This window comes from Zeugodacus cucurbitae, chromosome 5, assembly GCF_028554725.1.
Source record: "Zeugodacus cucurbitae isolate PBARC_wt_2022May chromosome 5, idZeuCucr1.2, whole genome shotgun sequence".
Lineage (NCBI taxonomy): Eukaryota > Metazoa > Arthropoda > Insecta > Diptera > Tephritidae > Zeugodacus > Zeugodacus cucurbitae.
This window is the reverse complement of record NC_071670.1, coordinates 37,162,720-37,190,655: the sequence shown is the minus strand read 5'-3', so window position 1 is coordinate 37,190,655 and position 27,936 is coordinate 37,162,720. Positions and strand designations below refer to the sequence as shown.

Here is a 27,936-nt window from a genome sequence, read left to right as displayed (position 1 = left end):
TACAAACTAACTGGTTTCCCGTTTTTCATATTTTTGTTTTATATCTGAAAGGTTTCCTTGCACATGTTGAGTGTCCGTACGTACAAATGTAAATATGTATGTGTGTGTGTGTGTGTTTATGTATGTTTTCATATATATAAAGTCCGTCTAATTGTTATCGACTCAATTCGACAGGTCGCCTATAATATCTTACATGCTGTCTGTATGTCCGCAAACTTTCCAATTTGAATTTTTTACTTTAAGTTTTATTTACTTCACTAAATTATATCGAGTATGCATAAGTTCGAGTCTGCGATTTGTTATTATGTATTTATGTATGTACTTGACAAATTTAATGTATGCTTTTCATACTCTTCCTTTCATATACATTTCATCTGCTAATATTATACTTGTTTTTAAATAGTTTATACAATAAAATTAAATATTATACAGTTGCAAGAGACTACGAATTGCTTCGTAGAATATCGCTTTTTTTTAGAAAGATATTCAAAAGTCTTTATAATTGTTACGTCCCTCTGCTGCATATACGTCACCACTTGCGTGATATTAACTTTACATCTTTAATACATATACATATATATTACTTTTGAATAAATATTGCGTATATATATACATATACATATATACGAAGTTAGGCTTTATACAAGCTGCTAAACTATATTCAACAATCAAATGAAACTGTAGCTAAAGCAATAAGGTTTTGCACAAATTAAAAACACATTTACAAAAATATTAGCAAAATGTTGCAACTTTCAAACACCGTTTGTCAACTTTACATTTTATGTATAAGTTGTTGTTATTTATCATCGACCCGGTGCCGATGGCGATGGTGCTGTTTGCATACCACTAACGCCTACATTCGGACTGCCATCTTCCTTCTTTGTGGGGTGATGTCCATCGACGGCAATCGGATGTGGCATGCCGCCGAGCGTTGGCGGTTTGCCGATGATCGTGGGTGGCGGTGCCACACCACCCGGTTGTTGATGGTGTGGAGACTGTTGAATACGATGATGTGGTGGTGGCGGTGGTGGTCCTAAAGGACCACCCACTGACGGCGGCGGTATGGGGCTAGGCTCTTTACCGCGCAAATGAGCAGCTGACTGTGCCGCATACATACTCAGTGCGACTTTGTGTCGCTCTTCTTCGTGACGGAACACCTCCATTATATTGTATCGTAACATTGGTGCATAAGGATCACGGTAGGGATCCATTGGCCAGCCGGGTGGACCGGGCGGGCCGAAATGTGACATTGGTGGTCCGCCTAATGCCTGTGGCATCATTGAGCGTGCGAGATGTGGCGGTGGTGGTCCGACACCATGCGGTCCATGTCGTCCGGCCATAAATGATGCATGATGAGCGGCTGCCGCCGCACTAGCTTGCGCCACCGCTATGGATTGATGATAACGTGCGTCGCCCGCCGCCTGCGCAGCTGCTGAAGCACGCATGAGTATTGCGTCTTGCTCTTCTTTGGTGCGCGGGTGTTCCTCTTTGATACGTATCTCGCCAACGCTGGGCCCGCCCAGCTGGTCGTTGTGGTTGCGATGTGGCGAACGATCACGTTGCGTGCTGTTCATAGCAGCAGCAGCAGCTGCCGCCTGCGATAGTTTGTTGCTCTCGTTGATGCGTTGTTGTTGCAACATGCGTTCACGTTCCAACTCTCGCCGCTCCAATTCACGACGTTCACGTTCTTTACGCTCCCGTTCGCGCTCACGTTCTTGCTGTTCACGTTTCATTTTCTCTTCCTTTTCTTTACGCTCGCGCTCTTCACGTTCACGACGTTGCCGTTCGCGTTCACGTTGCTCCCGTTCACGCATTTCACGCTCGCGCTCTCGTTCTCGCTCGCGTTCCTCCGCCTCACGTCGTGCATTATCCAGTGCCGGATCAGGTTTGAGTGGCCACATGGGCGCACTGGTAGGGCCAGGATGATATGGCACAGCACGCTGAAGCCTATAATAAAACCAAATAGAATGGATGTCATTTATTGATTGTTACAATTAAAGAAAAACCTTTATAATGTCTACTTACGGTCGCCACGTTTCACAGCCGAAATGTGATAGACCGAAACCAAAAGGTGCAGCATAACGTCCGTATGGCGAAACGGCAGTGCCTATCACACAAATAATAAAAATATACAATTAAGTGATTGCAAATAAAATATGTTATATACAAATTACCGATATGACTGGGTGGTGCTCCTATGAAACTCGTCGACAGTGGCGATGTTTCGAATGGCGAGCGTCCGGGCAAAGCGCCCGCCGCATAAGCCGCCATAGCGCCAGGTGGCAGTTCACCGGGACGATGCAGCAAATGTGGCGAGGCGGAACTCAAGGACAGTGCTGGCGATGTTTTAAGGCCGCTTAACGTTACCGACGAAGATGGCGATGGTCCAGCACTACCGGCCGCGCTCAACGAGGATGTAGCACCACCTTGCGCTATGCCCACTGGATTACCGCCTGCAACACCGAGCTGTGTATTGGCCAACTTATCTGGATTTTGCTTATTTTGATTATAGTAAATTTCCCACGCGATACGCACATGCATGGCATTCCAACGACCAGTTTTCTGTTCAGAAATATATAAAATGAGGTTAAGAGCGCGCTGTGTAATTTGTGATTTCTTTTTTTTTTCAAATTGTTGTTTGTGTTTTTGTACATATGGTATATGTATTTGCATATGAGGAAATGAAAAGTTTAGCATGGAAATCTTTAGGAATACAAATTAGTGACAGTTAAATGCGGCGATATGAGGTTTGATAGTCAGCATAATTAGGACCTGTGGCGACTTTATAGCCCTCTTCTAAAAATGAATTTCTATTTAGGAGAGAGACTTATTATATGAACACAAACGAATTTCAGTATACTAAAGTATCTTATTAAGTATTAATTATCATTAAAATAATCTTCACTGTAATTATTTTACAACTACATATTTTGGATCAAGTACACTGAACAACAGTCGGTTGGGTATTGTACCAAACAATTGTTTTTCCAGAAGATTGAGTCATAAGTAAAAAAATTTTATTCTACGATTTTCGAAGTTAACCTACCAAATCGAAATATTTGTATTTGAAGTTCGAAAAAAGGACTCTTTAATTATGATTAATTACATGATATAGCCGAATCGATGATAGCTACTAAATAATCTATAAAATAGATAAAAACTAAATTTTCTTCTTAATTCAATGGTATATAAAACCTTCTCGAAGAACTGATATGATATGACAGATGTTATAAGGGGTCCAGTATTTTTCGATATACATATGTTTTTATTTTTTTCGAAATTCACATTTTGACCTTTGATAGTAGTTGATAGTTGATAGTAAAAAAAAACGTTTTTTTCGAACTTCGAATCAAAGTATTTCGATGTTGGAGGCTAACTTCGAAAATCGGAGAATACATTTTTTTTACTTATTACTTTAGTTTGGTCCAATACCCAGAAAAAAGTCAATTTTGTCGTTCAGTATTATCGTAACGTTAAACAAAAATACAGTGAACAATGGTAACAATTTTTTAAATGAAATTAACAATTTTGAATAATTACAATATGATCTCTATAATAAGGCAACGAAGCTTATTTATTAAAAAAATGATTAGTAATGCTAAAAATTATGTTTTTAATATAATTTTGATGAAATTCATTAAAAATACTAGTGAATGGACTATTCTGTTAACATGACAATATAGTAATTCGAATATGAATAGAATTTTCGGAGATGATAACACAAGTGATCTAAAATGGTAAAACAAGATTTGAAATGGCCACAAAGAATGCTACTAACATATTAAAAAAAAATATGTATGTTTAATAAAGCAACTGTAGAAAAAATGATAACAGGTCCCTGTCCGGTCCATGCCAATATGTAACTGTTAAGTTCGAAAGTTTTACAAAAACTTGACAAACTTTTTTGGAAATTATTTTTAATTATCTAAGACACTATTTAAATACATTGTAAGGCTTCATTTTTCATTTGCGCTGTGTGCCTAACATTTTTCGATTTCGAAATAATTTAACTCACCCACAGGAAAAAACAATATTGACCATTTAGCATATTATCCCCTAATTTTGTAAAATAATACATTAATTACTGCTAACTGTTTTCCATTTTACTACATTACTTCAGGTTATGTTATGCCGTAGGAGAAAAAGCTGTTTAGCCTTTCTAATTCAACCTTACTCTAATTGGTTATTACAGACGATCATTTGACTATGCTACACAAATACTTCGTACACAATATTTTCTACAATTTCAAGCTACTACTTATGATCTGCAGAACTAAACAAAAAAAAAACATACCGTAAACCTCGCAGATTTAGAGGAATCAAGATTCGTTGGTGGATTGTTTGAGTTCGTGGCATTGGCGTTAGCGGAGGGCGATGATGGCGGTGGCGGCTAAATGATTGGATTGTTTGGTTGGTGGGATACGAAACGTAACATGATGATGATTGTTAACATGAAAACAAGAAATAGTGTTAGAGGAATGCATGTCGATTGGTGGATAGTCGATTAGTGGGCAATTGATAGCTTGTGTATAATGGTATATGTATGAGATAATTGCAGGATAAAGGCATTAACACGAGCATTTTTTCCTCGCTGTATTGTGCATAGTTTGTATAAGTAGAGTTTTTACCTTTGGAGCGAATGAAGTTAGGTGACCGGGCGGCATGAAAGGCGTTGCTCCGCCTAGCCCTGGATGTAGCAATCCCGAATTATATCCCGGATAACCGGGCAAACCAATGCCGGTGCGATAGAACGGCGTATCCACGGCCGCAATTTTTGGAATGTCTTTGAATAATTGCGGGAAGATAGGTGCCGGTGCTGGGGGCGGTGCAGCTGGTAGTGCGGCCGGCAAAGCGGCTGGGATAAGCTGTTGATGCTGATGGAGGTGTGTATGTTGGTGCTGATGATGGTGCAGCTCCTGACGCAAGTACGTGGAGGGTGGTGGTTGTGCCGGCGGTTGTACAGCCAAACCAGAACGATCGAGAAACCTGCTATCCAATTCGCGCCTCAACAGATCGGCTTGATCATCTAGCGTACGTTTCACAAGTGCGTGTATATAATATGATTCCAATGTTTTGGGATAGTTGGGGAGTAAAGATTGAATAAAATGTGTTTGTGTAAGAATATTTATAAACTTTGAATTCTAAATTGTATGCATTTAATTACTTTTGCTGGTTTGAAATAGAGATTCAGCTGAGAAGGGATGCGGTGCCGCTGTTGTTACTGGCGTGCTAGTTGCTGTCGTTACCGTCGTTTGCGATGCGGATACAGAAGATGAAGATGTTGCAGCACCAATAGGCGCTGAAACGGCTGAACCAGCTATCGTGCCAGCTCCCGAAGAGATCGCCAACGATGTAGATGATGGTGTTGTTGCGCTGCTGCTCATCGCTGACGCAGACACTGTGGGTGGAGGAGGTGGCAATGGAGTAATGAAAAATGGTGGCTGAAATGTAGAAACGGCTCCAGAGGCAGAGTGCGTAGTTTGGGGAGAAGCTGAGTTAGCAGGCATAGAAGCAGCAGCGGCCGCCGCAGCACTTGAAGACGCCGACGCACCAACTACATTCAATGATGATTGCGGTGGCGCCGGCGGCGGTGTTGGCCTCGTTGCCAAACTCGCTGTTGATGACGTGCTGTTCGTCGCCGTCGTTGATGGTGTTAATTGCAGCGATGAACTAAATTATTATTATTGTTGTTATTATTATCTAGAAGCGCCCAAAAATAATACACACATTATTCGATGACGACTTACCTGGGCCATATTGTGTTTTTTGGTGGATAGGGTAGACTAGGCGGTGTGGCAATATGCTGATGTGGAGATGCCATGGTGGTTGTGGGATGCGTATGCATTGTATGCAAAGCGGCAACCGAGCTACTACTATAGGGCACCGGCATGGCTGAGCCTACATTGCTGCTGCTAACTGCAGTGGTCATGTATGGTGGCGCACCTGTTGGTGTACTGTTGCTGGCGCTGCTGTGAGTATTGATAGATGGCGCTGAGCGCGGTATACTGCAAATACAAATGTGGATTAAATAATGTAAACAACTCTCATAAGAATTATTGTATTACCTGTACGCAATATCACGCTCTCTGTTGGGGTTTTCACTTTTGGGGGAGATAACTCTCTGAATCACAGATGAAGAAGTAGGACCACCAATTAACGGTAGTGCAGAATTATTACTGCTATTCGCATTGGCAGTACTGGGAGAAATGCCGCGCAACATTCCATGTTGTGGATGCATTAGCATATGTGGCATGGGAGCCATGTGCGGACCACCCGCCACATGACTGGGCGGTGGTGGTAGATTTGGATGCGAAAGCATATGTGGCGGTGGAGGCGGTAGTAAATGGGAACTGTCACCGCGTTGCAGTTGTATTGTTGAATTGCCGCCACCCATAGACCCAGCACTGCCACTGCTGTGACCACCGCTATTACTGTTGCCGCTGCTATTACTGTTACCGCTTAAAGCCGTTGCATTTGCCATTGATGCTGTTGTTGTTGTATTTGTGTTATTACCGCTACTATTGGCACCACTGCTATAAATATGACTATTATTTGGCGCGCCGATACTCATTGGGAACCCTGCACTGCTTGGCACTGATTGTGGCGGTCCGTGTGGGTTTGCGCCATAGGGTAAATGATGGAGGAGATGTGTAGGCTGCTGGCCTGGTGGTAGACCAGGGCCTGGAACTGAACCTGGTGGCAGTCCCGACATCGGCATCTGGACCGATGATAAAGTCGCCGGCGGTGGCGGTGCAGCAATCGTAGTGCCACCACTACAGCTAACTGACGCCACTGAGGCTGGCGTTGAGCTGCTCACTGGAGTCACCGGACGCATACCGGTCGAAATTACTTTAGGCGCTGGTGCTACCGGTGTTATATCTCTGCCCGTACGCGTATCAATTGTGCGTGGAGATGCATTGGGTGATGGCACGGCAGGCGGTAGATAGGGACTGTGTGGCAGACCGCTGTATGGCGCGTATAATGGATAACCCGGGTATGGCGTACGATACGGTGAATGTATCAGCATTGGTGCCATACCATTAGGTACACCGCCCAACATTGGTGGTGCACCGGGTAAAGCAATTGCTGGATTGGCTTGCACAAACATACCGTGGCTGGGCACTGACGCGCTACTCGACATTGACGTGCTTGCCGGTGTTGCGCTAACCACGTAAGGACCCTTCGGCATACTGGACATTGTTACGGGTGTCATTGATGCTGATGAGGCCGCCACTGTAACTGGCAAAGACATTGTCACATTGGAATTCGTAACAGATCCTGGTATACCCGTTGTTGGTGCAGTCGAAGTCGATGTTAACGGTACAACAGAAATAGGCGGCATACCACTAGTCACAGGTGCCATATGACCCATGTGTGGTGAAATGCGAACACTATTTTGCGCTGATGCACTACCGGGCATAAAACCGGGTAGGAAACCATTCATCACGGGTGGTGGTGCGGCTATACTTTTTGGTATTGGCACCTCCGAGGTACCTGTCACGTCTACCGGCTTTACACCAACACTAGAATTTGTAGCTGATACGGAAGAAAATCCACTTTGTAAATGATGCATAGGTGGTACAGGACCCAGTCTGCTGTTAACGCCGAAACCACCTATTGCCGGCGACGATGTCACTGTAGTGGTAATTGGAGCAGGCATCATTGAAATCGGCGCTACCGACGATGAAGCACCGTTACCTTGTGTGGGTGGTAAATTCTTTCCGTGGATTGAGGCATTGATTGGCGACGTAACAAGATGCGCGCCAACTGTATTTGTTGCTAGCTTCGGAACAAACGGGCTGTCAATATGTTGTGTTGCAGGCGAGGAAGGGACCAAATTTCTGGTTTCCGCGGATACCTAAAATATATACAGAAACATGTTACAATAAAACTTTGGCTATGATAAATTAAACATATTATTATTATTACAGTTGAGTAAACAATAACAGTACTTGTATCATGTGAGCACACACACTGCTCTGAAGGCGTGAGCCACGAGCAGTTAAACTGATGTAAATTCAGCTAATTTGTGATAATTAAATTTTGGTTGAAACGATTATATAACCCTACTCATTTAACTTTTTTGGATTAGTTCTGTTTTAACCTATTTGGGGAATATTATTAATGATTTTTGGTAGCTGGATATTCTAACATTGCAATTTAGTAAATTTTAAATAACAGAGCTACTAAATGCACTCAAACACTGTTTTCTTATAATGTCCTTACCTGGTGCGATGGAGTGGAAAATGGAGGCGGAAGATTAGGCGGCTGAAGCTGAACGCCTGCCACCGTTGGTTGCTGTTGTGGTGAATGCAATTGTTGATGTTGCTGTTGATGCTGTTGCTGCTGCTGCTGATGTTGTTGCTGCTGCTGCTGATGTTGTTGCTGCTGCTGATGTTGTTGCTGCATATGTTGTTGCTGCAATTGCTGTTGTGCACTTGAACCAGACGGTGGCTTTTCAGTAGTAATTGTAACCGTATGTACAGGTGTTGGAGGCCCACTCGAACTTGCTGCCTGAAGCATCGGTGAATGAACACCTGATGATCCCGGTGGCATTCCATCGGTTGAATGAGCAGTAGTTTGACTACTATTCTTTCCCAATGGAACATTATCTTTGTTTTGTTGCGCGATCGCAACCGGAGACATTCCTGGTACGCCGCTCCCGACACCACCGACACCACCAACTGTCGGTCCCAGCCCAGACACCGCAGAGACAATTGGCGCCGGAAAACTTTCATTGTTTTCAGTTTTGATGCTAACCCCTGTCGCTTGTTGTGGATAATCTGATGATTTGCGTGGAGTGGTTGGACTCGGTGTCGCATTTGCAATGTGCTGAGTAGGAGTTGAAGGAAAAACTATAGGTCCCAACCTTTCAGAGCCCTGTAAGTAAAGAAATATATGGTAAGAATTAATGAATTGATATTAAGGAAATGGCTGATACTTTGAAAAATATGTGAATAAGGTTTTGTGAGTATTCTTCATATATAATAAAGGTTGATTGCTAATAATCCAGGGAACTGCCAAATTTCATGGCTAGTCGTACTTAACCTCACAATAAACAAGTCTTATTTATATTTGCTGTGCAAACGCATCCAAGTTGTAGACCCGACTCTGGTGGGAACGGTGTACTTTTTGTAAACAAATGTCTATCTCTCACCGCCACTAAATATACAACTTCCTTTATATCTTTTAAACACAAAACAAACCATTCGGATTCTTTAATCATATCGCGATATTTTTTTCACTTTTCTGTCAACTCACCTTCGGTGAAATATCTTGTTCCAATGGTAAGAAATTCTGTTCTGCAGAACATAACGATGCACATGGCTGTAACGGACTGATTGTGGTATTAGCATTAGGTGGCGTTGGTATAGCTGTTGTTGTTGATGTGCTTGCGGTAACTGTGGTTGTTGTCGAAGTTTTTCCAGGGCTGGTCGGCTCCGCAGCAGTGCCATCCTGCGCGTTGCCTCCGGAAGACTCTACACGTACTATAATTGCTATTTTGTACGATGCGTTAGATGTTCCGTGAGTTTTCGAATCGAAAGCGAAATCGAAAACACGGAATACAAACACGACAGCAACTACAATTACACCATCAAATGTTTGGTGTAATAGAACGTAAATCGTTAAGATTTACCTAAAATTCTTTTATTGTCGTACACTTGAGTTCATAGCACGAATTTTCACATTTCTTCTACGTAGATCATGGTATAATATAGCAAATAGCTTGTAATATGGTATATAAGCGAGCACATCCATTGTCATTCTTCTAATTAGACAAGAGGTTTGATTTGATTTAAGTGTGGTAATATTTTTAATGTAGATGAACGATTATTATTGCACTTCTTTTCCTAAACAAAAACAAACACTCGAGGCAGATTCACAGAATTTCAATTTTAAGTTACATTATAATTAATTATTTTAAGTTCTGAAACGAGATCTCCGAACCAAGCGTAGCTAATTAAATGAATAATCTGAGAAAAGATGGATGTAACAAATACAAGTCAAAACCTTAGTTGAATAACTGAACATCTGTATAGCCTCAATATAATTGAGGTTAAGACAATTTATATTAGGTCTACAACTTTGCTTCGACCGTTTTTCATTAGATGTCTCTAGGGTCAAGCACTGGTCGAATAAATAGATTAAATCGTTTTATATCGATCTTGGACATTTGTGTCAACATTAACCCAAAAAAATTTGTAGAGATCTGTTTGCATCCCAATATTATTCTCAACTGAAAATGTCACTTTTTGAATTCTCGACTTTTGCTTTTCTTTTTTAATTCCAAGAAAAGTGCTGCTGAGGCTCATCGAATGCCTTCGGATACGTACGGTGAAGATGTCCTAAGTGAAAAAAGCCTTAAATTTACAAAAAAAAAAAACGGCGGAAACAAAGTTGTAGACCTAATACAATCTTTGTTCCATTTTTGAGGGTTTTTTTGAAAGACTGTCGTAACATTTTTGTTACGTATATAGCGGATTTTTAATTTAGATTTAGAAATTTTTTTTTGAAAATTCCACCTGATCACTTTCTAAACCAACGATGGACCGCCCTCTATAACGCTGGTAATTTGAGCACACATTGTTTCACAGTTCGAGCGCTGTATTTTCAGGCTCTCCACAACACAAAACAAAAAAAGAAAAACCGTAAACACTACAGTGTAGCGCATAATGCAGCTAAGAGCAACGCATTTCAGTACCACCAGCGTTGTTGACGCAGTGAGCGGCTAGTTGATTTGATAGTGAGTAACCAATTTGTTGGGTGGCTGGGATGAAGCCTCAATTCACTCGCTACGGTGAGCGGCGCAAACCATAATGCAATGGCATGCACTGTTGTTGTTGTGAGCTGCGAAACGACATGCTACCGCCGCACACTCGTAGACTGCTCCTTTGCTTGCACATACTATGTAGGGGCCGTGCTAGAAAACTGGCTAGTTGGCTCTTTGGCTATTTGACGGGTTTGCTTTTGCACGGTTTGCTGCTGCTGCTGCTGCTGTTGTTTGCTGTTTACATTTTTTGTTATTGCCGTTGTTGTTGTTGCCTTTTGAAGAACGAATATAAAACTATGCGAATCGGCAACGACAAAGGCAAAGGCAAACGACTACAGAGACTACGACGATTGGGTGCGGCCACAAGTTATGGTTTGGTGTCGACGACCACCTTCACTTTAATACACATACACTGTATGCTTCACCGCCAAGCGTCAACACCACCACCACCGACAACCGCACTAATTCACTATGTTTGCCACTACATCAATGTACACCACTTAACCACCACTTTGCTTTACTTCACTTCAACAATTTGCTTGGTTTGACACCGACTGCTGTCGTGCCGTGCCGTGGCGTCTGTCTTAAAGCTTTGAAAATACTTAGTCAATTACGTTAGTTTGGCGCAACCACAACCACACAGCCACACGGTGTGTGCTTAATTAAAAGCAACTACTACACGAGTATATACGAGTGGTGTGCGCTTGGGGCTCGGAGGACTCTGTAGCGGCGGCCTGTTGGCCACCACAATCTTAACGTGACGTGTTACCTGACGTTTATGCTAATGACAATGACGTAGGGAGCTGCAGCTAATTTCTTTAGGTTCTTTAGTTTTGCAGTTGTTTAGTGTTAACGCTTCACGAAGAACATTTTCACACAAATTTTTATTGAATTTATTAATAATTTGCGCTAACCAACAGTCGGCGGTGTATACTATAGGACTACTGGTGCTGTTGGTGGAACGACCGCAGGCGATTATGTTCGCGCTGCCACTGTAAACACACACAAATATTTACTGTTGGCACAGAGTCAGTCATTGCTGCTGTCGTCGGTATGTCGATAATTAACACCGTAATCCGCGCGATTATAAATTAAGTCTAATTGATTGAGTGCCGTAGCGGCATTTACATTTTGGCAACAACCCGTCGAGCTCCAACGACTCGACCGACCATTCGAGTGCATGCAGTGCCTACAATGGCGTAAGCCAACAGTGAGCCAAGACAGCGGGGGGAGGGGGAGAGGGGTTGGTAGTTCGCTTTGGCGAATGCTCTAGCCATAGTAACCGACGGTATGAAAACACGTTGAAGCTATGTCAACGACGATAGCTAAGAGCAACAACTCGAAACAATTGTGAATGTGTTGACGGCAGCTTTTCTGACGGCCACTGACACCCCGCCGACAAATGAACACACTACAATAAACACATGCAAACATATAATATTCGTAGAACAAAAGAAAATGAAAAACTTGAAGAACAAAACAAAAGAATGGATTGAGTTTATTCGCCCAAGAAGAACTTTTCATCGCCATGCTTTGCCGCTGGCGTATTTTGGACTACACATGTATACTTTGTCCAAAAGAATCTCAAAAGGACGGGAGCGTTTTGGGAGGGGGTATAGATCGTATAATTCGAAAATGTTTCAAGATGAGTTTTTTGAGTTTTTGAGTTCGCCAAAACTTGGAAAATGGATCAAATGAATCAAACAGAGTTAGGATGCTACCATTTTCTTCCATCCATTCCATCTTTAGCCGATAAGTATGCGGTAAACAATAAAGGTTCATGTCTCAAATAGAGCAAGCAGTTAAAAGGTGAATCGAAGGAGCGATACGAGTCAAAAATTGCTCTGTTTTAAGAAAAGGTTTTCGATCACTTCGGCTGTTCATACATACTTTGTATCGAGACCCCGAAATTTTAGGGTCACGAGACCTGGTACAGCCGTTAAGAAACCTTCTATTGAGGCCAAGAATCAAAATTACTCTTAACCCTTGAATTTAAGCTATTGTTAAATTGAAGCCGTCACAAAAAACCATGTCAATTCCGAACCACTCCGTTGGTACAACTTTCTCATACAATATTTATTTCATTAATGAAGATTTTTCGGTTAACCCCGCAATTCGCGAGTGCATACAGCTACGCACATAAAACAGAGGATGAAAACGAAATAGCAAAAACACCAGCGGCAGTAAAAATAAATGTACAAAACAAAAAGTGCCAGCACCGCATTCAATGGCTAGATGTGCAGAATGAATGCGAATGGGGAGCAGAGAGATACAAAAACGACAGCAATAAAAACAGAAAAAATAAAAATAAAACAAAAAACCAAAAATAAATAATAAAACTTCGCGAATACATTCGCTAACAAATAGATGTGGATGGTACATGTGTGTATGCATGTCTGGTAGGTATGACTACGGGCACGAAGACGACGAAAATGCCAACGATGCCACGAACTGAGACACGGGTGGGACGGATAACCAGCCGCACAATTTCAGAGTTACTCACAAGAGCCATAGTAAAACGCCATGTTAAATGTCGGATACGCGTACATGGCACATGGGGATGGGTGAGACAATGAAGTGGGCGCATTTGACAGTAGACAGTATTTTGTATACCTTTTAGGAAAATACAGGAAACCGTAAAATCGTAGAGAGTTCGAAAATACAGGGTTTTATCCGACACAGTGTTCTTGATAAGAAACAAAAATCCCATCCGATTCCCCACTAGTTTTATTATGACAATTTTTAGCCGCCTGCTTTTGATGTGGAGTTACATACATATTGTGACAATTTGGTGGGCCGAACACAGCAGGAGCTTGAAGCTTGTTTCAAAATGCCGAAAAGTTTGGAAGCTTTCACAGTTTACATTGTGTAGAAAACTTAATTCAGACTGCCGACTTTTGAAATTAAGTTTTTAATAAGCTTTTAAAGTTTTAATGGAAAGCTTCAATAAGCTCTCAAAGTTTTAAGTGAAAGCTTTTAATATGCTTTCAAAGTTTTATGAGAAAGCTTGGAAATTTTTAAGTGACAGCTTTCAATAAGCTCTCAAAGTGTTCAGTGAAAGCTTTTAGAAATTGTAAGTGAAAGCTTTTAATAAGCTTTCAAGTTTTTAAGTGAAAGCTTTTATAAAGCTCTTAAAAACCACATTATACGAAATCGTAGTTGATTTTTAAAACAAAAAAGTCATTTCGTTTTTGGGCATTCGAGTCAACGCCTCGGTCCACCGTAGTACCGTACATTTTTAGTATTGAATTCCTGCTTCATTGCGCTGTTTCGGTATTCAAAACGTGTATTTATGCAAATTCGCAAAATGATTCCGTCGCCGATGAAAAGACAGACAGACAGGCCGTTTCTGCTATCATTTAATTCACTTATTGTTATTGGTGTTGTTGTTATTCGCCGTTGCGAATACTGATGTAGTGTAGTGGCCATAGTTTCCGCTACTTGTACCACACGATTTAATTCTCCTTTTGTTGCTATTTTGCTATAGATATCCATATATGCAGTTGGACATGGACATGTACTATACATATATGCATATGTACTGTATGTAATATCACTTTTACACATATACTGGTTGGTCAGATATTGCTGTAACACCAACAAAATACAGCCAATGATATTCACGAACCGATAACAAGGAAAATTGCAACGGCAGCAACATATCGAATACGGAATGCATTAACCAACCAGTCAGCCAGCCAGCGAGCCAGCGAACAAGCACAGAGGCAGATTTGCACCGAAACACATTAAAAAGCAAAGTAATAACAGCAACAATTATATAGGTATAAATGTATGTTCGTGTGTGTGTGTTCAGTTCAGCGGTAGCAGAAACTACAAAGAAGATGAAAGAAAGCATCGGCAAATAAAATAAAAAACCGGATGGAAACACTTCACGGATGTGGGGAAAGCCTAGACACAAAACAAAAACAACAAAAATACACTGTAGCGACGGTATTACCGACTGTCCGACCGAACGACGAAACGCGAGTTTGCTTGGACGACTCTACGAGCTTACGAGCTCGAGTATTTAGCGGCAATGACGCGACGACGTCGCCACCACTGACGGCGCTGACGAAAGCTACGATGACGATGCGTGGCAATGTGGTTGCAACGCTACGATTTGCAACGTCTTAAAGCGCTCCGACTCCGAGTTTGACTGACTGACCTATGCGCGACGAAGAGGCACTCGACACTCGACAACTTAACAAGGCACCGTGCACAGTGCGCCAACATCGACGGAGTGCCACTCAAAGCATTTAAAACACACACACACAGCGCCGCCACGTCCAGTCTAGCACGCCAACAGAGTGCACTAAAGCGGAAGCGAAACTGAGAAGATACTGATTGAGGAGAGCAATCAATGAGCGCATATACACATAACATAAGCCAAGCGCATAAAGCCGGTCGGACGCCTGGTCGTTCAGTTCAGTTCAGTTAGTTCCCCTCAGTGCTCACCAGAGTACCAAACGCCTCTTTTGCCTTTGTGTGCTCGTCTCCCGTTGGAGTGTATGGTGTGGTTGAGAAATATTGTTGCTGCCGCCGCTTTCTATCGAACATACAACGACCGAATATACTACTACTACGGTCTGCGCCACTGGGCTGCTCTTGCACATTTGTTTACATGTACACATGCCATGCTACCAACTCTACCCATGCTGAGCTACCAACTTTTGTTGTGCTTTTAAACACCCAGCGCGATTGGAGTTGCATAGCATCGTTTGCCTCTTTGCATAGCGTGTCGTCTCTTTGTGAGTACATGCGAGAATCGGCTGCTCCTAGCGCTACTATCAATGGGGGGTTTCAAATCACAACCAAATCAGCAACGGCGCTACTAGCCATTTCATTGGATGTATGTATGTGTGAGCGTGTGTTTAAATTCTGTTACAAAAGTTCGCGAAAAATGACAGGGCAAGAAACTAAGCTTTGGACACAATATGATTGTCATTATTTTTGCGCTAACACTAAGATCCTCGATACCTACTAGTTTTGAGCGCCCTTTAAATTCAGCTTGGTTCATAAGAGATCAGGAATGCTGAATTGCTAAGGTTTCTAGTCCTATATGGGACTCGAGTTCCCGTCTCTTATTGGTTGTACTTGGTCAATACAGTCTCGGCTGTTTTCCAGAGCTTCAGTTACGCTTAGTTTTTGGGCCATAGCGACCTGAAGAGTTAAAATTTTATTAGGATTAATACCGTTATTCTTTCCAGTAGGTATCACATCACATATCAACAATTTCGAGAACTTTTCAAACAGATTGTATGTTACTGAGCTCAAACGAAAACAGTGGCAACATTACTTCAAACATAGCAGTGAATTTGCCGGTTTCCATGTCACATTACTACTCTCTACCGTTGTGGAACTGAACTCTTTCCGCGCCGATAGATTTATGTAGCCGGATCGACGGATTTATGAAAGAACATTCTAGAAGTTATTACACATATTTTAGGATTTCGGAGAGTTATGAACAAAGGGCATTGTATCTTTTCCTAAACTTATTTTACAAGTCGGTAAAGGTCTCTGACTATATTTTAACGCAAGCAGATTTATTCCAACCAATCAAAAAGCTTTTAACCGTTGTTGTTATCAATTATTGTAAACTTAGGTCCATGAAACCACCTGCCTCGATGTGGTTAGACCTTAGTGAAAGGGTTTCCCTGGTATTGCGGTACCTTTTTATATGCAGAACACATATTGGATATGCCAGAGTATTGGGTTTGCCAATTCGATTCCGGTTATATCCCGATTTTATTCGACCAAACACTTTTTTTCTCTACTACTACTCATTCGCTACTGACGGATATAAGTACTTATAATTATATATTATGGGTGGATACACATATCTTCCGATATGTACCGGTTCCATTTACACGACTGTCTTCCATCGCTTACGTGATATTAATGCCTACAGCTGCTGAGTCCTTATTTTACCTCAATATCCAAGAGATCTACACCAATTTGGGGGAAAAGTCAACAAACTAAACTGCCAATTCTCACTACAGGTTATGCACACACTAGGCTACACACATACAGTCGTATGTACATGTGCTATGTAATGATAGTCAACTCTCCGGAGGCATATCGGTGCGCTGTGTTGACAAACAGAGAGTACAACGCAGAGATTTTTAATGTACGTTTGATGGTGGAAGCGAAGCAATGAAACAGGGCAGCAGGCAGAGGACAGAGGATAGACAGACAGACAAGCAGACTAAAATAGATTTGCAACTTGCAATTTGCAAATTGGCGTTCAATTGAATTGTTCGGTACCCATTCGAAGTGAATTATACTTGTACAAAGCACAAAGGCAAGTTAAGCGAGAAAGGAACAATAAGCGACCAGCAGCAATGCAAACATACATATGTACACACGTAGTATATACATACAAGCGTACACGATAAGTAAGAAGCAACCACTTTGGTTTTATTACCTCGTTGAATGTCCCTTACTGCCGCTCTACACATGGCTTTGCTATTTTTATATGAACACCACCAACAAGGCAGCGCAGCGCAAAGCCAGCCAGCCAGCCAACATATGTGGTATGTACGTATGCCCGCCGGACAGGCCATACCTTCACAGAATTTATGATGCTCATAGCAACGCGTATCACGTTCACCCGTATGTAAGCATTCGACACAAGTAGTTACGTGAGTTTATGTTCATCAACCACTTCGCATGCCACAGTCCAAACATCATTCTCGGCTATGTGACCGTACGTACGGCCCCCTCGACATGGGAATAAGACTAATCGTGTCTATCAAATCACTTACCAGTTGTACACACAAAGTTGTGAATTGACAAGTACTTACGAGAACACCCAGCCCCGGTATACCAACTTAACACGAGCATATGTATGCACATATATATTTACATATAATCGCTTGTGTCTCTGTACATATGTACTTGTTGTGTGTACACTTGTAAATAGGCAAGTGAGTACGTGAATGTGTATTTGCCTTTTGTGGCAATTGAACTGAAATCCAGCTAAGCTTAACCGAGCCAACTCAATCCAAACATGCTCAACAACCAAACAGCAAGCCGTACCGTAACATAGCACTACAAAACTTACGGGAAATAAAAGGAAAAAATCGTATTGAGGAAATTTGGCATATTGGCATATGCACAGTGTGCCTTTTGGTTCAATTTAGCAGTAAAGTCCTACAAAGATATTGCCAAATAAAAGTTCAATGATCTGTAGCGGATTTAAAAAATATTCAATATATAAGGCTATTTCACTTTACAAGCTGTGTTTTTACAAAAAATAGAAGCTACGAAAAAACACAACAGCAACTTCTTCAATAGTCATTGCAAAAATCACCAATCGGTAACGAGAGCAATATTTTTTGCATGATCCTCATATGCTCCTCTAGGTATTCACGACGGCTTTTTTAAACAATTCAGCAAAAGAGTACAAGATGGAAAAAATATAAAAAGCTTTCTATTCAACCAAAAACAACCCGAAAATATACAGCATAACTTTCCAAAGTCTGCAGGTAATGCTACATATACAGACTAGGGCTCTTAAAATTATTCGAATAACCTTAAAGCCGAGTATTTGAATATCCGTTTTGTAACCGTTCGTATAAATATTATCCGCTTAATACTATTCGAATAGTTATACTGCTGCGAGTATTTCTTCTCCTTTTTGACTCCACAACTGTGCGCCTCTAATTTCTCCTTTTGGCAGTTTGGCGCCAAGTGGAGGTCTCCCTCTTCCTCTTGCGGGTACTGCATCGATCACTTTCAGAGCTGGAGCACTTTCATTCATTCGAACAACATGACCTAGCCAGCGTAGCAGCAACATGAACTTGTACTATTCGAATAGTCGACGACGAACGGTTAACTGGATAGTCCGAAATGAGCGGTTGGTTAATCGAATAGTCGTCGACTTACGACTATCCATTTACTGCAAACCGAATATTATTATTCGAATAATGTGTTATCTGATTAATCCTGTTAGTATTAGTCGAATACCGAGAGCTTTAATACAGACCCTCCAGTGAAGAACCCTAATTGTCGTCTCAACCTAACCGAAGGAGCTCCCAGCATTTACTCTTTACAAAAAACTGTCAACTTGGAAACATTCTTCATAAGGTAATAAAAAAGTTTTTATGCCGTTACAACAAGAACTGCAACAAAATATCATAATAACTGGTGGTTCCGTGGGAGCGTCTTAAGTTGGGAATAGGTTAGGTTTAGCGGATAAAAGTTCCGCACTCCGGCTTTCGATGCTTCCCCCTACTATAAAAAAAAATCATAATTGTCGTCTGAACGTAACCAGAGAGGATTCGATAATTGGAAGCATTATTTAAAAATAATAAGGATGTTTTTAAGTCTTTAAAACAACAACAACTGCAATATAATCCCTAAATTGTTAACTGGTAGCACTTGAAGAAGAGCCAAGTCATCCATACTCTTGTTCCATATCAGAAGTCTGCAGCCACCAAAAGTTATCAAAATTTTTCGCTTATCATTCAAAATAGAATTGATTTAGCCGTATTTAAATATTATTCGTAAACTTTAATATTATTAATAAATAAATTATCAACAGATAAATTCTATTATAAGTATTTAATGAAATTGTGCAAAAATAATTTAATTAATTTTCTTTATTTTTTTTCAATGAAATAAACCCACTGTACAACTGTGTTGATGGGGTCGTAGCAAAAACCTGAGTGCTCAATTTGTAATCATTCGATTGAGTGCTCATAGCGGTTAGCAAAGCTGCTAATAGCTGCCGCTGTTGTAATAGTAATAATGCGCGTAATTCGATAAATCGTAAACGCTACTTGAATGAAACATGATTACGATTTATGATATGCCAATGAATATTGCTATGTGTTGCGCTTTGACTTGTTGTCGTTGTAGTTGTTGTTGTTGGTATTGCTGCTATTGGGGTTGGTATTATTGCGGCTAATACGCGCACAGCAAGGAGGCGAATAACAACAGTCATATACGAAGCTAAACGACGAGCGTCGATATAATCAAATGGCTCTACGACTAAGCGACCACCCGCCTACCTGCATGGCCTGCATGCCTAACTGATATATAACAGTTAAACGGTACATAACAACAACTAAAACTACCGACTCACAAACAGACCGACGAATTGCCGAAAGCTTAAATGAGCGAATACACGTATCCACCAAGAGCATGCTACAGCGATGAGGATGGCCGACGACGGCAACGACGACGATGCTGTTGCTGCGGTTATGTTTACAGGTACCAACCAACAATATGTTGTAATTATTCTCAGTGTTGTCGTACTGCCTCCAATAAATGCGGAGTCAACAGTGGGATATTCGTCGGCGAGAGCACTGAATGCGGTGGTGGTTTGAATATTCAGGCGAATTTGTGAATATGCACTCGTATAAGTTTAATAGGGTAGTCCTGAGAAGGTTAATTGAAAGACTGATATCTCTGAGCATTTCTGTAAAATTTGACAGTAAAAAATTGGTGATAAGATACTAGTGTAAGCTTATCAGCTTTAGAAAAAAGGGATTCGATTTAAGTATTTGAAGGGTTATAGAATTATCAGAACAAAACGGGATTACATAATATCATATATATTGAAAGCCATTCACTCCAGTAACATTTCCTAACAAAGCGAAATGTTTAAGTGATCCTTAGCAGTGAATCGGAATTCTCCAACGAGACGGAGCCGTTACCGCTATATACTCGGCCAAAGACTGTAAACTTGACAGCATTCATAAAATTAGTTGGGGATTGTTTTCTGGTGCTACAAAACTAACAACACCACAATACCGATTCATTAAATGTGCTTTTGTCTTTGATACCCTTGTTTTTATATTATCAATAGGACGATAGCGCTTGGAATAGGCTTTATTACTAATTATAGGATATAGTTACTAAAATATTAGAAATATGGGTATAAACTAACTTTCCCTATTATTTTAATGGTGTAAAAGAGAGAGAGAGTGTAGAGGTCAAAGTGAGATGTTCGAAAAAAATAAAAACTTTATATTTCGAAAAGTGCTGAACAAATTTATGAAAATAAATGGGTGTTAACTTCGAAAAGCGGATACACGTTATTTACTTATGACTCCATATTCCGAAAAAAATTATGTCCAATACGCAGAAATCATGAACTCGTCATATACCTTATAGAAATCTTGTAAAATAAATTTAGAGGAGATCAGTTAACATTTGAATACGATTCCGAGATTCATGGCAACTAAGTACGATAAGAATTATTTATTTTTATATTTATGTTTTTTATATAAGCAAGATAAAATTGCGTTATTATGAAACTCTTAAGGCAGTAGTCTACTTTACAGGCTTCAAAAAATCGATTTTTTTGTTTTGTTTTAAATCTCTTCCAAAACTATCCAAGAATATGTCTTTAAAATTCCAGAGGCCAATTCGACATATTTACAAAGCTAGAGCAGTTTTAGTAGCCGAGCGTCGAGCAGGTGCGAATGCTCAGGCAGACCTTTAAAGCGCGTTTTCTCGAGCTTTCATTTATTATTATTTAAACTACTTGTTTTGCAACTTAAAGTGAATTTTTTTTCAAACTTCGAAAAATTTTCAATTTTATAACTTCTTCGGTATTTGTTTAGTTCATAAAGAAAAGAAACTTATAAAAATTAAAAAAAAATTGGTTCGACTGTTTCAGATGCATCGCACGACCTCCATCACCGGCACCGATTTACAAGTGCAGACTCCAGGCGCTCCAGAAAAATACTTACAACTTTGAAAAAATTTCAATTTTGTTAATAATAAATATTGCTTTTTAAGCCTTAAATATAGTAGACTATCGCCTTAAAATTCCGTTTACCACAATCATTTCCGTCCCTTTCAAAAAAAAAAAAATGCTAAAAAAACGCTTTTTTCGACTTCTAAAACAGACTACTGCTTTAAGAAGAATAAGGTATGTTTTTATGTATCAAAATTACAACGTTATTAAGTTATTATATTCATATTACTATACCAACGACAATTGTACGAGTTATACGTCGTTATAGACATAGTCCAGCAAATAAAAAGACGCTGGTTAGATTATGTTGTGCGAATGGATGAAAGCACTCCAACATTGAAAGTGTTGAATGCAGTACCCGCCGGTAGAAGCAGAGGAAGAGGAAGAACTCATCTCGGTTGGAAAAATCAGGAGGAAGCGACCTATTTTCACTTGGTATTTTCAATAATAATCGCGTAAGCGGTTCCTAGACTTCTACTATACGACTGCTAAACAAATCATTACATTGTTGTTGTTGTTAAATTGAAAGTCTAAGGACATATATTTTGATCAATGGATGACAACTAAACTAGCCATTTCTCTTGAATCAGAACAATTGCTACAACAACATCAACTATTTTGATCTCATTGTCGAAGGATAACGCACAATGTACGATTCACTTTTAGTTATAATAGAAATGCAAAGAAATTTCAATGAATATATATATATAGATATAGTTGTTGTTGTACCAGCAAAAATGTTCCCAAATACTTTTCGACCCCTCCTTGAGGTGTAAGTTCTAAGCCGAATATATGTAAATTCGGAAACGATCCGCGTACGTATACCTCATTGATGTAGATACGATTATTGACAATTATTTACAATTATCACTTGATGTACAAGTTTAAAATAAATATTTATTTATGACCCCTCTCATTCACTAACTGCTACAAAACAAGTAGAAATAATGGGACAAATGAAAACAATAATAACAATAAAGTAAAGAAGCAAGTAAATATTTACTTAGAAAATTTGCAAATATTTGAGCCTCAAATTGTCACGGTTTCGAGATTTGAATCAAACGCAAACAAATAAACTTTATAAACATATATATATATATATAATTTACTCTAAATTTCCTGAGAACGTCGAATAGGTTTTGTTAGCAAAAAAAAGACCTCGCATTTATGGCCTTTGGAGTAAGCAATCAACCTCACATATGTGAAAACTGTTTATAATAAATAACCGAAATAGAATTACGTCACTTACCTTGTTTTCATCATTATCACACTGTAATAGAAAGAAGATTTATGTAAGTAGACTGTTGAATTTAATTGATTTAAGCAAATACTTACGATATTAAGCCCCATTCCAATACTTTTGCATGTGACGCCCGCCTGAAATAATTATTAATAATGATAAATATAATAATGTTAATAAGCAACACTTAATATATAGAACATATAATAAGGATAAGTAAAATAAGATGGAAAATTTTATTACAATTAATTCGGGTCACAAAAATTAAATTGACATACATAGTTTCTAAAATTACTATTAAACTACAAAACTGCAGGAATATTTTTGTAAATCTGATTAATATAAAAATGCAGGATTTGTGCCTCTATCAATACAAAAATTTATAACGTATTTTGCGATCAAGATTAATAATAAAACTTAAAATTTTAATTGAGTGTTCTTCTACTATTCTTCTTCTAAATTCACTAGAACAAACCACAAAAGCTTAATTCTCATAACTGTTTGAAATATTTTATGTACAAATAAATACAATTTTTCTCACAGTCTGAAAGCTCCGAGAGTGGCTTTGATAGAACATGTCAGAAATATTGCACAGTAAAGCGCTTTAATTTCGAATTCTATTCAAATACAGTTGAACTTCCTCTAACTCTAAGTCCTCCATAACTCTTGAATTGGCAATAGAAGTCAAATTTCATACAAACTATCTTCCGTAACTCGGAAGACTCTCTAACGCGAAGTTTCGTTTTTTTTTGTGGATTATGGTGATTCCGAGTTAGGGAAGTTCAACTGTATTTAAGTTTTTTAGACACTTCTAGCAAAATACTTACGTCGCGTATGCGATCAAACACTTCATCTTTTGTTGGTGTTGGCTGAGCAATTTTCGGCGCAGACTGTTGCACTGCAGTCGCAACCGTCGCAGCTGCTGTCGCCGTAGACACTGTTCCTCGCATATCGGTTGCCATTTCACCGCTGCTGGTGTTGTTACTGTTCCCTAATTGTGTGGCGTTTGATACCTTGAAATTAAAGAAATGCATAATTAAAAACTACAGTTCATATATATTTGTATTATCACTATCACTTACATTGGATGCCATACTTATGAAATGACTTGAAGATTTTGTATTTGTTCCGCTATTAGTAGCAAAAGTTACATCCATGGGCGATTTATTTGCAGTTGATGAATTTGAACTAATTTTAACATTTTCTAAATGCATTGCATTGCGGTAGCCGTCACTTATTGGTGCTGGTCCAGGGGCTGGCGGCTGAGCTGGAATTACTTGTGTTGCACTGTTCGCCAGTGCACTACTACTACTACTACCACATTTCTCCAATATCGAAGTAGAAGCACTTGCTGACACCAGTGATGCTGGTGGTGGCACTGAGAATGTAGAAATTGGCGACGTTACTGATGTCACATTCGATACATCGCTAGTGACAGTACTTGTTCTGGAATTATTTGTATTGTTTTCTTTAGATTTGGAAGAGTTGTCGCTTATAGGATTTGCGACCATTGTAGAGCTACCAGATGACGCTCCACTATCCATTGCAGTCAAAACGCTTGGACAATCATCTGTTGCATCGACTGAAGTCATAACAGCATCCTCATCTGTATTGTTTATGTTGCTAGAGGTTGTTTCTGCAATACCACTACTACTACTACTGCTACTACTTCCGGCTCCATCACTATTATTATTGCTGTTGCTACTGTTGTTGCCATTGTGATTTAATATCATCGTTGTTGGTGGAGCAGTATTGATTAAAGTGTTGTTAATAACATTACCACTCGCACTACTGCAGTTAAGCGTGTTTTGATTTATATTAGTTATATGACTTCCAACATTATTATTGTTTGAATTTTGATATTGGCTTTTCCATGGAGGCGCAATAACTTCTAACGGCGCATCCTGCACTGTTACAGTTGTAGATGATGTAACAGTTTGTGCTGGATGACAATTGGTGCTGTTCGCATTGCCGCTATGTAGGCGAATATTATTACTCCCATCCTTTATATTATTCATTGGCAGGTTGAGGGCACCACTTCCGCGTATTGGATGAGGCTGACCTGTATCAATAATCTTTGGCATTTTGGTCTCCTCAATGCTATATGTGCAAGTTAGTTCCTCCAACGCTGATAACCGTTTCTCCTTTCGTTTTTGACCCAGTTTTATCGCGAACTAAAATTTTAAACACATTGGAATTACAATCAATATTAAAAACAGATTTTTTTTAAATATATATTTTCACCTCTAGATCCTCATAAGACTTGAATTCCAGTATTGCGAAACCGTCAATTATTTCTTCTTCCAGGACAGGTGATCGAGGTAATTTTCTTCGAACAGGAGGTGGCGGTCGTGGTGGAGGTTTATCGCGGGGTAATAGTAAAGTGGAAGAAGATGATGTTGAGAGTAAATCTTCGTCTAGTGATTCTCCCTCACTATCACTTGGAGTAGCCATTAAACCAGAATTACATTCAGGTGAGTGCGGAGGATTGAGCAGTAACGACGCAATACTATCAGTTGGAGGCATTACGTTATTACTACCATTACTACTGCTCGTAAAGTTCCCGTTAGAGTTATTGCTGTCCTCGCCCATGCTGCCTGCGCTACTGGCGTGGTACAATAGACCGCTGTTGGGGATATTATTGACAGTGTTTGCAAAACGATTTTCTCGTTCTGCCTGCAATCTTTGTGCTCTTTCGCGTCGTCGTTTTTGTTGTCTTTGTTGTTTGGCATTCACGCTTAGGTTATTAACGGTTGTGTTTGCCCCACAATTGTGCCCATTAGTTGCTGAGACATTGTGATTTTGCTCAGCTGCAGCTGCAGCTTTAGCTTTTGCTGACATGCTTGCTAAAGATTCTGTATCGGAATCACCATCATTATTAGTATTATTTGGAGATGGCCGTTGTTGATGAGATGCAGCGACATTGCTATAGAAGATGTTAACATTGTTAGCACAACTACCGACAGATCCGCTTGCAGAGGATACAGATGTTAATGATCCAATTGCACCATTTATTCCACTCGTTCCACTTGCTTGGGGTGATGGTGGAGGTAGATTTAGTTGCTCTCCACTTCCTCCTAATTGTTGCTGCTGACCGGTGGTCGCTACATTTGTTGTGCTATTTGATAATAAACCCGGCCCTGGAGGCTTTAATTCATGCGGGTCCATATTGTGCTATGAATGAAGGCTTAGCGCAGTACCCGCCTACGCCAACGCAAAGACAAAAGTCTTGGATGGTGTTATGGTACTTAAGACCCTTTATTGGATCGAAGACCATTTACGTACACGTTCCAAATGCATTATTGGCGGCGGGTCCAACGCAATCTTTGATTGGACTATGTAATCGGATTGGAAAAATTAAAAGCTGTTCAAAATCCTTTGGTTGGCAAAATCGATGACACCAAAAACTCTTTCTTCTTTTTTGCAACTTGTGTTGCTTGTAGCGCTCGTTGGAGAATCGATTATTCTTTAGATGCGCATGTTAATTTTTTATATTCACAAATATTTTAACTTGACTTTCTGCTTCTTGTATTTTTATTGATTTTTTAAGAAATTTTATTGTGCAAATTTTCCACTTTTCACACTTTACTCCATACTCTTATTCACATTTTTGATGTGCCTTCATTTATTTGCTTTTCTCTGCCCTGTCCTGCTCTATACCACCGCGCACCTTGCTACACTTTCTACACACATTTGGGCCGAACACGACGAGTAACCTCCTCGAATCGCTTGTGACCAAATTGTCAAAATGTTCTGTTACTTCGTTTGCTTTATTGCCTTTGGCTTTGAATTTTCTCATATCTTCACATTTAATTAAACACTGCGAACTTGTATCTTAAACACTTTCAATCACACCTAGTATGTAAAAAAATTAACAAAATTGTGTTATTTTAGCTTCAATATCACTACAAAAGACATTTGTTCAAATATATATGGAAATACATACAAAACTCAGAGGTTCATTCGTTTCATTGTCTCCTTTTATTTTATCTTTCTTGTTGGTTTTTTGGTTTCCTTTTCTTTGCACTTGGTTCATCTTTGTTAATTTTTCTCTTAATTTTTCCTTCAACTCACACATATTTTTCCTGTCTCATAGTTATCGGATCTCCCTTTCTTACTTGGTCCCTGTTTCATTTACGCTCTTGGACAACTTCAATTCACACGTTTGCAAAATTATTCTTTAGTTGCACTATTTGTCCCTGTCGTATATTTCACTTCATAACATACATTGGAGAAATAGTGCATAGACAAAAACAGCGAAGCCGGTGGAAAGTACAGATTTGGAAAATGCGACAACTGCAGACTTATAAGGTTGCCATCCTTCCCACAACTAATATTTACGATTTATCTGATTTGATCTCGATTTTAAAACTTTTTTTCAAAAATGACAAGTTAATATTGGACAAAAAAACAGATTTAATTAATTTTTACTTTCAATGCACCATCCAAACTATTTTAGTTCCTTCTTATACTTTATTTATTTTAACACCCTATCATGAATGGTGACACCAGTCAAAAAATTATTATAATGGCTTTTACTAATAATAATAGTTCTGATTGTGAAGCTTTTAATATATATTTGTAGTCATCCGAACGCTCTTTTATTTTTGCAATTTTCTTTCCACACATTCCTACATTTTGCATTATCTACCGTCCGCTTGTATGTATTTAAGAATGAAACGACCAAGCAAACTACTTGATAAAACAAAGTTTAAGTAATTACGAGAAAAGGTGGCAGAGGACAAGCCTTTATATATGTCGCTGATATCAGTGACAACGTTTAATTTGTCAAGAAATTTAATTAATTGATCATATGAACTTTTCCATCACGTTTTTCAATGGATATTTTCTTAATTTTATTATTCATCCATTTTGTGTATTTCAATTCCACTTTGGCACTTTTTACGCACGCACGCACGCACATTTTTGCTATCCCGCTCACACCCACCACACGCACAGACGGAAAATTTAAAGAACGACTGCACATAAAAGTAAACGCGAACTACGTGAAATTTAGAATTTTCAATATTCATTTACTCCTCAAAAACATACATTTTTCACCGATCTTCAAATCGAGATGATGTAGAAACAATTACTTTAGATTTTAAATATCTTTTAGTGTATTGAAAATAGTTTTAATTAAATATTAAACCAATTTTATGTTCTCCTAGCGAATTTATTTCCACAGAGCAAACTCCCGATATACTTCTATGA

At 39.5% G+C, this 27,936-nt stretch overlaps 1 protein-coding gene across 8 annotated transcripts; it reads right to left on the bottom strand.

Annotated features, from left to right (window-relative positions):
* Positions 1-11: 11 nt before the first annotated feature.
* On the bottom strand, positions 12-27,936 carry LOC105218298 (mucin-12). 8 transcript variants are annotated; one of them, XM_054231605.1, is made up of 16 exons: positions 27,775-27,928; positions 26,669-26,863; positions 24,967-26,577; positions 23,805-24,896; positions 23,550-23,735; positions 22,818-22,859; positions 22,732-22,752; positions 8,227-8,880; positions 6,066-7,858; positions 5,748-6,005; positions 5,165-5,670; positions 4,629-5,026; positions 4,295-4,390; positions 2,175-2,562; positions 2,026-2,107; positions 12-1,947 (listed from the first exon to the last, which is right to left on the bottom strand). In XM_054231605.1, exons 3-16 carry the CDS (start codon positions 25,888-25,890, stop codon positions 804-806), a joined length of 7,584 nt encoding a protein of 2,527 aa, XP_054087580.1. In that variant the 5' UTR covers positions 25,891-26,577; positions 26,669-26,863; positions 27,775-27,928; the 3' UTR covers positions 12-803. The 8 variants fall into 8 exon arrangements, with proteins under 8 accessions (XP_054087580.1, XP_028899989.2, XP_028899987.2 ...); XM_029044156.2 differs by having other exon boundaries at positions 26,669-26,872; positions 27,775-27,927; XM_029044154.2 differs by lacking the exon at positions 26,669-26,863 and having other exon boundaries at positions 27,446-27,936.

Excerpts from the sequence above, each read along its gene's own strand:
- LOC105218298 (XM_029044154.2), bottom strand. The coding sequence starts at position 25,890 with ATGGACCCGCATGAATTAAAGCCTCCAGGGCCGGGTTTATTATCAAAT. Across the intron at positions 24,897-24,966 it reads AGTCTTATGAGGATCTAGAG|TTCGCGATAAAACTGGGTCA; the intron begins GTGAAAATATAT and ends TTAAAATTTTAG. Across the intron at positions 1,948-2,025 it reads GGCTGTGAAACGTGGCGACC|GCTTCAGCGTGCTGTGCCAT; the intron begins GTAAGTAGACAT and ends GTTTTATTATAG.